Source organism: Nicotiana tabacum, chromosome 5 (genome assembly GCF_000715075.1).
Source record: "Nicotiana tabacum cultivar K326 chromosome 5, ASM71507v2, whole genome shotgun sequence".
Classification (NCBI taxonomy): domain Eukaryota; kingdom Viridiplantae; phylum Streptophyta; class Magnoliopsida; order Solanales; family Solanaceae; genus Nicotiana; species Nicotiana tabacum.
The window spans coordinates 20,312,105-20,320,810 of record NC_134084.1 but is presented as its reverse complement, the minus strand read 5'-3'; the positions used below and the strand labels follow the sequence as shown (position 1 = coordinate 20,320,810).

Sequence of the window (8,706 nt, the reverse complement as noted above, 5' to 3'; positions counted from 1 at the left end):
TTCTTCTAAGCATACAAAGATAAAAGCTATACATTATGTTGTATCCTCTAATCCCTCTAGCTAGGGTAGTAATCTAGCTGCTTCAACACTTGCGCCAACTTCTTCCTCATTCTCCCTTTGCAGTGTATGTCTTGAATAATCTGCCTCACTATAACAGTTGTTGGCCTTATTTTTTGTTGGAAAATTTTGCTATTCCTATCTAACCACACATAGTACACACTACCTGCTAGGGCCATGCGATATATTTCTGCTTGGGCACTATTGCCAGATGCATTTTTTTGAGCCTATTCAACTTCTTCCTTCCATCCCATAGCTTGTCTCTGAATTCCCTGTCAGTCGAGTATTTGTTGCCATATTTGAGAAGTGGCCGAACATTTAAAGAGCAGATGCTGAATATCTTCTTCCTCACTGTCACATAGTGCACATGTTGTGTCATACCCCATATTCCATTTCTTCAATCTCATCTTAGTGTAGAGTCTATCCTGTAGTGCAAGATACAATATGAACAACCATTTAGGATAACCCTGGTTATTACAGATCAATTTCCTCCATTGCACTTTAGGATGTTTGTCTCTCATCTTGTTATACACTGTCTTGATAGCATATTTCTCACCTTTTAGGAACTCCTCTATAGTTACCCCTGCTTCCTCCAAGTACTGCTTAGCTTTTAAGATTTTCTGTATTAACCATGATGCTTGTGGAGCATAGCTTTCCCATACTTGAGCCCCTTTTATATAGTAACTATGCACCCATTGAACCCACAACCTATCTTTCTTCTTACATAAGTTCCAGAAATGTTTAAGAATATCAACTTTATTCCATGTGTATATATCAACTACGTTGAGACCCCCTGTTGATTTTGGTAAGCAAATTTTATCCCATGCTATTAGAGCCTTCTTTGAGCATTCATTATTCCCATTCCATAAGAATCTTCTACATATTTGTTCAATCTTTTGCATCACTTTCTTTGGTAATATGAAAATTGCGACCAAAATTGTTGAATAGCTATAAGCACACTTCTAATCAACTGCAATCTCCCTGCATAAGATAGCATCTTTGCTGTCCATGAAGTCAGTCTCCCCACCATCCTTTCCAGAAGTGGCTGGCATTGTCCAATAATTAGCCTTTTTGAACTCAATGACACTCCCAAGTATCTGAAAGGTAGAGTTCCCACAGAGAAACCTAGGTCCTTTATAATTTGATCTTGAATCTGTTCTGGTACCCCCTCCAAAATACACATCATTCTTCCCTTGATTTGCAATTAATCCAGAAGCCATAAAGAATTGCTGGAATTGTTTATATAATAGCTGAGTAGATACCACATCCCCTCTATAAAACAACAACAAATCATCTGCAAACCCTAGTGTATTATGTCCAGTTTATCACATCTAGGATGATAGTTGAAATCTGAATTTTTTGCCAAAGTCTTTAATGATCTGCTAAGGTATTCCATGGCAATCACAAACAGGCAAGGTGACAAAGGGTCACCCTGCCTTACTCCTCTCTTAGCAGAAAATTGGACACTTGGTTTACCATTTATAATAATAGAGTATGATACTGCTGATATACACACCATGATCCATTTCACAAATATATCTGGAAAGTTAAGTGCATGTAAAACTTGCTCTAAAAACACTCATTCAATAGAGTCATAGGCTTTTTGCATGTCAATTTTGATCATGCATCTTGGTGACACCCCTTTCCTCCTATATCCTTTCACTAGCTCATGACTGAGGATTATATTATCTGTTATAAGTCTTCCAAGAACAAATGCAGCTTGACTCTTATCAATGATGCTATCCATGACTCCCTGTAGTCTACTGGTAATCATTTTGGAGATGATCTTATATAATGTAGAGCAACAAGAAATAGGTCTATATTGTTTCACTGATGTAGGGGTTTTAATCTTAGGCACCAGTGTTATAGATGTACAGTTTATCGGTTGATAAAGCTTCTGAGTATCAAAGAACTCCAAAACAACTTCAGTTACCTCTTCTCCAATCGTGACCCATGTTTTCTTGAAGAATAGTGAATTGAATCCATCTATCCCTGGAGCTTTGTTATCATCTATCCCCTAAAGTGCTTGCCAAACTTCTTCTCTGTTAAATGGCTGGATAAGCTGCATTTGTTGCTTCCTTGAAAGCACAGGTCCCCTCCTCATATCATTTAAATTTACAGCAAACAATATAGGATTTGCAGCCCCAAATAATCCCTAATAGAAGTTTAGTATCTTCTCTTCTATTCCTTTCTCTATTTGGACAATATCCCCTACTGCATTTGTAAGTGCTTTGATCTGGTTCTGAGCTCTCCTGTTCTTTATGCTGACAAAAAAGTAAGCTGAGTTAGAGTCTCCTAGATTACGCCATTGGACTCTAGACTTCTGTTTATAAATGCTTTCCTTTACTACATCCCATTTCTCCAGCTGTAATCTTAGCTCTTTTTCCACTTCAAAATAGTGGGAATTCTGATTAGGAGTTCTCATCTGTTGTTGTATTATTTGAAGCTCATTCCTGATGCCTTTAATTTTGTCAGCAATCCCAGAATACTCCTTTGAATTTATGCCCTTCATTGCTTGTTTCATATGCTTCAGCCAGACTTTTTTCATGTATATTGCATTGGTATTTATCTGCCAATTATCAGCTACTATATTCCTAAAGTTAGGATCATCAGCCAAGCAATTCATAAATCTGAATGGTCTAGTTGTTGCCTTCTGTTGTCTTCCCAATTCAATATATAAGGGCGGGTGATCAGAAAAATATGGGTCTAGAACATGAACTTGAATAGGAGGCATCTTGTTCATCCACTCTCCATTTACTAGTGCCCTGTCAATTTTGCTAAAAACATAACTGTTTGTCCATGTAAATGACTTCCATATTGCCTTTAGTTCAGTCATACCAACATTTTCTACAAATTCTCTAAAATCCCTTACTCATGGTCTTGCACCACAGTTCCATGTACCATGTCCTCTACATCAAGAATAGCATTGAAGTCTCACATTACTAGTCATGGTTCTTGTTGTCTGCTTTCTATCTCTCGAAGTTTCCTCCATAATTCCTTTCTATCCTGCACTGTATGGAGGCCATATACAGTAGTAAAGTGATAGGTTATTGCATTTGCAGCACATTTGATTTCATCTTGTATGTATTGACTATGTACATTGATTTCCTTCACTATAGCAACTTTTGGATCCCATAATAGCAATATTCTCCCCTTATTATTCAAAGAAGTGTTTGAGATCCTTTCCCATGTATGTACTATTTTGTTTATCACTTGCCCCTCTTTACATTCCTTTACTCTATGTTCAATAATAGCTATGACATTAACTTTATTCACCTTGATAAACTCCCTTAACTCCTTTTGCTTATACACCCTGTTCACCCCCTCACATTCCAAGTGATAACTTTCATCTTAGTAATGGAGGGAAATGGTCTTGACTACCTGCATCCCCTTGGCTACTCTGTCGCCTTTCATACTGTTTGTCTTGTTGTATTACTATGACTTGGCCTTCATCAGCGCACCTTGCTAATGAGCTAAAGTCATTAGTTGTATCTACCTCTCTATCTGTGTTACCCCCATTTTTGGCCATTTTGTTAGCTGATTTTGTTTTCACCATTGTCCATCCTTCTGCTTGTGGTACTGTTTCATTAGCCTACCCCTTGTTCTTATCATCTTTTCCACCATTTGCTTGCCCATTTGTTTTCTGTACTTGTTCATTCTTTTTGTCACTTATCTTCACTTGATCAGTTCTCCTCCAGATTTGCATAGGCTTTACCTGTTTTCCTCTTTGGCCTTGTACTGGCTGCTTCTGCACATTTGTACTCTTGCAATTGTGACCTATTTGTAGACATGATGCACAATACTCAGGCTCCCAATCATATTGCACTTCCTGTTCAAATACCCCTCCCTTAGGGGCCTGTACAACAATACTCTTAGGAAGTGGTTTAGTAATATCCATTTCAATAAAGACCCCTGCATATGATATGCGTGCAATATTGGTGGTGCACTCATCTGCATATATAGGGGTACCTAAACCACTACTAATTTTACTTAGTGACTTCATACCCCAGCAGCTTAGAGGAAGTTTAGGAAACTTCACCCAAATTGGTATGGTTTTAAGCACTTCATTTTGAAAATTAAAGTCTGCCGACCATTCCTTCATTATCACAAGTCTATTGTTGATTGTATTTGGGCTTGATAGCAGCACCTTCTCTCTGTCTTCTATGCTTTTGAATCAGATGACAAAATAATCATCATTATAGTAATAAACTTGAGGCTTCTCTGCAAATTTTCACTATGTTACTAAAAATCTCTCCACTGCTCCTATCGATGGTGAGTCTCCAATAACATACAAGATTATAGCCATTTTTCATTTTTCACTCTCCTCTTCTATATCCTCCTGCTCCAATTTTACAATTGTCTTCCTTTCCTAGATGCTTGGTGGAATATATCTCAGATTCATGCCTTTTGAAGCCATCTTACTTCCTGTAACTACACTTGCCGAGGTTTGCGTATTTCCAGTCTTCATTGGCAAACTTCCATTTCTTACTCCCTTTTGAGTATTTTCCTTCTCCTTATTGTTAGATTCATTATTGCCAGAACCACTACTCTGAGTTTGCACATCATTTTTAACCCAGAGGTACCTCCTGCATGGCAGTTAGTACCGTCACCATTGTTAGTCTTCCTGCATGTGCTTGATTCATCCATATCCTCAATTGATTTCCCCTTCCCAGCTATAGGCGTGACCTCCAGTTCCTGTTTGCTCAATTGATTTTCCTTATCCATTGTTGTTTGCTTTGCAGTAGATCCATGGAGATTTCCTCCACCTGGTGATTTTCCACTTCATCTGTTTCCATCTTCAGTTCCTCAAGCAGCTTGGGATCCGTAATCAGTACCTTATTCACCCGCTTCCGTGGTCTTCCTCGCCCTCCCATTCCGGTAAGCAGCGCACGTTAGTAGATTCACCTAATAGAGCGCCAAGAGAAACGGTTATTGAGAGAGAAAGTTCTCTAAAAGAATTTAAAAGAATGGAGTACTATTTAACCTAAAAAAAATATTTTTAAAAAATGTATTTTTAGTGATAAGTAGTTTGGATTTGGCTAATTAATTTAAAATATACTTTTGAGCAGTAATTGGTATTTGACTAACAACAATAACATACCCAGTATATTCCCAACATGTGGGGTCTGGGGAGGATAGTAAAGGATAAGTAGTACCAAATAATAACAATAAAGAATACAATACATGAGGCAAACAAAACTACCTAATGCAATTTAATGTTTGACTAAATTTTAAAAAAAATGATTCTAAGTACATTTTCTTCAAAAAAAACTTTTCAAAAAATTATTTTTAAGAAAAATTTATTTATTCTACTTCTAAAAATTTGGTTCCGCTTCTACTAAAAAGTATTTTTTTTCTTCTAAAAGCTTGACCAAACACAATAACTTTTTATAAAAATTTTTTTGGTTAAAGAAAGGACTTTTGGCCAAAAAGAAGTTTGGCCAAACAAACTACTAGTCGACGAAAATTTTGGCCAACTAACACTAGTTGTGTGAGGTCTTTTTTTGTCTCACAAATATGTGGTCTCAGAATTTTGTAGACCCAGATATTTAAGATATGGGTCCACAAATATGTGAGATAAAAAAAAGGCTCACACAATTAATGTAAATTGTGCGTAGCACAAAATAAAATCACTCCTAGTCAGACCAACAAATTTCGAAAATCTGATAATTAAAAAAAGTATTTGGCAGTTCACACTTCACACTGTCACTATTAGCTGTCAAACCCAAAAGGGTGCTCTTTAGTAGTTTCCAGGAAACTCAAGGGCACGTGTGTTATCCCATTCTCACATCCCCACGCCCAGCATTTCAATTTATTACATAGCTCCGGAGCTCCTCCACTTCTTCTCCCAACATTGACCTTTACTTCTATAATCCAATTTCTTATACAAATTCTGATGATCATATAGAAGGAAGAAAAAGGAAGTTTTGTATAGAAAGAATATTTTTTTTCCATTTTATAGTCCGAAGAATTCAAGAAATTTTTAGAAAAAATGTGCTCGACAAAGCAAAATCAGAAGCAAAAGCTCAATAAAGAATGGATAGAAGAAGCAATCTCCGGCGGTTCATTAAAGCGGGTCGATTTGAATAACGGAACAAACGGGTGGGCGTCACCACCCGGAGATCTTTTCAAGCTCCGCGGCCCCAATTACTTCACCGAAAAGACAAAAATACCCTCAGGTGAGTGGCTGTTACAGCCAGCCGGAGTCGATTGGCTACGGTCGAGCTCAAAACTCGACCACGTCCTCGCGCGTAGCGACAACCGCGTGATGCAAGCGCTGAAGAAGGCTCACTCACAAGGCGCGTGCTTAAAAACCTTCGTACTCGCCGTGAATCTTCAAATCCCCGGTAAGGACCATCACAGCTCGGTTTTCTACTTCGCCACGAAGGAAAACCGGGCGCTCGAACCCGGTTCACTCCTCTACCGATTCGTTCACGGCGATGACTCGTACCGTAACGCCCGGTTTAAAATAGTGAACCGGATCGTTAAAGGACCGTGGATTGTGAAAACCGCGGTGGGGAATTATTCGGCGTGTATATTAGGCAAAGCTTTAAATTGCTATTATCACAAGGGAGATAATTACTTAGAAATCGACGTGGATATTAGTAGCTCGGCGATTGCGAATGCGATTTTGCATTTGGCTTTAGGGTACGTAACGTCGGTGACGATCGATATGGGGTTTTGTGTGGAGGCGACGACGGAGGAGGAGTTGCCGGAAAAGTTGTTCGGAGCGGTGAGGATTTGTCAAATGGAAATGAGTTCTGCTACTTTTATTGAAACGACGTCGTCGAGGAAGGTAATAGCAAATGGTCATTTTAATAATAGTAGTAGCAAAGTGCAGGCTGAGGACGGCGAAGATGACGAAGAGAGATGATTTTTTTTAAATTTTTTCTGTTGTAATTGTTGGAAAAATTTGATGATGTGAAAATTTTAGTGGTCCCTGGTACAAAAATCTTTGTTGTCAATTTTAATAAAAAGAATTTTTTCATCTCTTAAATTTTACAATATTTTTGTCTAATCATACGATATTCAAAATTTACTTGACTGGATTAATCTAGATTCGTCGATATACTCTTTCTACTAGAATTTCTCGTTCACGATTTCAACTAAGACCTGCAATTAAGGGCGAAGAGTTTCATTATTTTTATTGTCACTCCAACTTATATATTGTTATCTTCGTCTCAGTGAGAAAAACCTGTTTAATATTACGAATTTAGTCAAGTTCTCCAAGTAATATTGGAGAATGGGTATGAATATTGAATTGACGGTTCTTTATGAAAGTTTATCATAGATATGAAAGTAACTTTGGTACAAATTCTGCATTTGTTTTAAATTTTTTACTTAATATGTATAAACTTTTAATTTAGAATTCAATAACTTAAAAATGCTAGAATTCATAAATCATAAATTTTAAATCCTAGCTCCGCCTCTAATGTGGTTCAGGATATGAGAAAAACCTCGCTACGTAAAACTCATCGGCACAAGTGTTGGACTCAGACTGCCCTGGACATAAAAAGTAATTAGTAAAAAGGCCCTATTTCATTTTAATCATTTAAAATTTGTTGATTTCAAATTGTAATATAATTATCATCTATCTAAAGAACAAAAAGAAAGACACAATTTTAGGTGATCCTTCTTTTCAATTAAGCTCTTCATAGAGTAACGTATCATGATTGGGAAACTTATAAATATGTCTCGCAAAGTCTTAGTCAAAAAGTAGATTAAGGACTTTCGTTACATTTTGATTTTCAGTTTTTGGTACAATGAGGAAGTGCGAAGATGTAGAACACCATTTGTGTAATAGAAAGGTTTGGTAAAGGAGAAAAAATGAAACCATTGGAAAAAATGTGTATCCACTTTTGCATCTTTGGTTGAACAATCTGGTTCACATGTACAGAAATATGTAATAGGAAGCATCCTTGACAAACCAAAAGGATTTTGTTGGCCTTAGTTAGGAAAAATTAGGCCATTGGCATGTTTGATACTCCACTTTAAAACGCAATCTAACGTTAATACCTAATTGCCATAGAAGCACCAAGGATGTGGTTATTGATCAATAAAGTGTGTGCAAACAGTGTTTATGTTACACCATATGTTTTCGTATGTTAGAGTATCTGTAAGTCAATTGATGTAAGCTCAGAAATGAGATCAACTTTGAAAGTATGTAAAGTAAGTTAATCCTTTTATAATGGAGGTTACAAATCTTTATGATCATGAATAACGAGTACCAAAAGGGTTGGAAAGCTTAGGCGCTAAATGAATTAAAGAAAATAAGTTTCGTCGAATGTCGACAAGTTTGGAATATTATAACCTATACTTTTGAGGTTAGACAAGGGTGATTAACATGATGATGAGGTTATGTTATGAGTTAGTCTAGTCGTATGATAGTCGTGTGTTATGTTTTTAAGTCAAGCAAGTTATGGAACAAAAGTTGGAAAATGTCATCACAAGTTACATTCAAAAATGAGTTGAAACTTAGGTTAAATGTAGCTGAGCTTTTCTCCCAACATACTTTGAATCAAGGGATGATCTACTTATGAAATTGAAGATCTATGAGTCTAGTTTTCAACTCATTAAACCTTTTATCAATACGATCTCGGAGTATAGAGATATTCGCATTTTCACGAGACCGCGCAGCTAGTAGGTGAC

The 8,706-nt window shown here is 37.0% G+C and overlaps 3 protein-coding genes across 3 annotated transcripts; 1 reads left to right on the top strand and 2 right to left on the bottom strand.

Moving 5' to 3' along the window:
- Nucleotides 1–332: 332 nt before the first annotated feature.
- LOC142180713 (uncharacterized) lies at nucleotides 333–959 on the bottom strand. Its single transcript, XM_075252773.1, has one exon. It carries the CDS (start codon nucleotides 957–959, stop codon nucleotides 333–335), a length of 627 nt encoding a protein of 208 aa, XP_075108874.1.
- Nucleotides 960–1,636: 677 nt separating this feature from the next.
- LOC107784810 (uncharacterized) lies at nucleotides 1,637–2,893 on the bottom strand. Its single transcript, XM_016605993.2, has 2 exons — nucleotides 2,273–2,893; nucleotides 1,637–2,074 (listed from the first exon to the last, which is right to left on the bottom strand). Exons 1-2 carry the CDS (start codon nucleotides 2,891–2,893, stop codon nucleotides 1,637–1,639), a joined length of 1,059 nt encoding a protein of 352 aa, XP_016461479.2.
- Nucleotides 2,894–5,833: 2,940 nt separating this feature from the next.
- On the top strand, nucleotides 5,834–7,110 carry LOC107784811 (protein ENHANCED DISEASE RESISTANCE 2-like). Its single transcript, XM_016605994.2, has one exon. It carries the CDS (start codon nucleotides 6,050–6,052, stop codon nucleotides 6,929–6,931), a length of 882 nt encoding a protein of 293 aa, XP_016461480.1. The 5' UTR covers nucleotides 5,834–6,049; the 3' UTR covers nucleotides 6,932–7,110.
- Nucleotides 7,111–8,706: the final 1,596 nt, after the last annotated feature.

Bases quoted from the DNA above. Each gene is read 5' to 3' on its own strand.
- LOC107784810 (XM_016605993.2), bottom strand. From the start codon at position 2,893: ATGACTGAACTAAAGGCAATATGGAAGTCATTTACATGGACAAACAGT. The intron at 2,075-2,272 runs GTAGGGGATATT...CAAGCACTTTAG, and splicing joins TCAAAGCACTTACAAATGCA to GGGATAGATGATAACAAAGC.
- LOC107784811 (XM_016605994.2), top strand. From the start codon at position 6,050: ATGTGCTCGACAAAGCAAAATCAGAAGCAAAAGCTCAATAAAGAATGG.
- LOC142180713 (XM_075252773.1), bottom strand. From the start codon at position 959: ATGCAAAAGATTGAACAAATATGTAGAAGATTCTTATGGAATGGGAAT.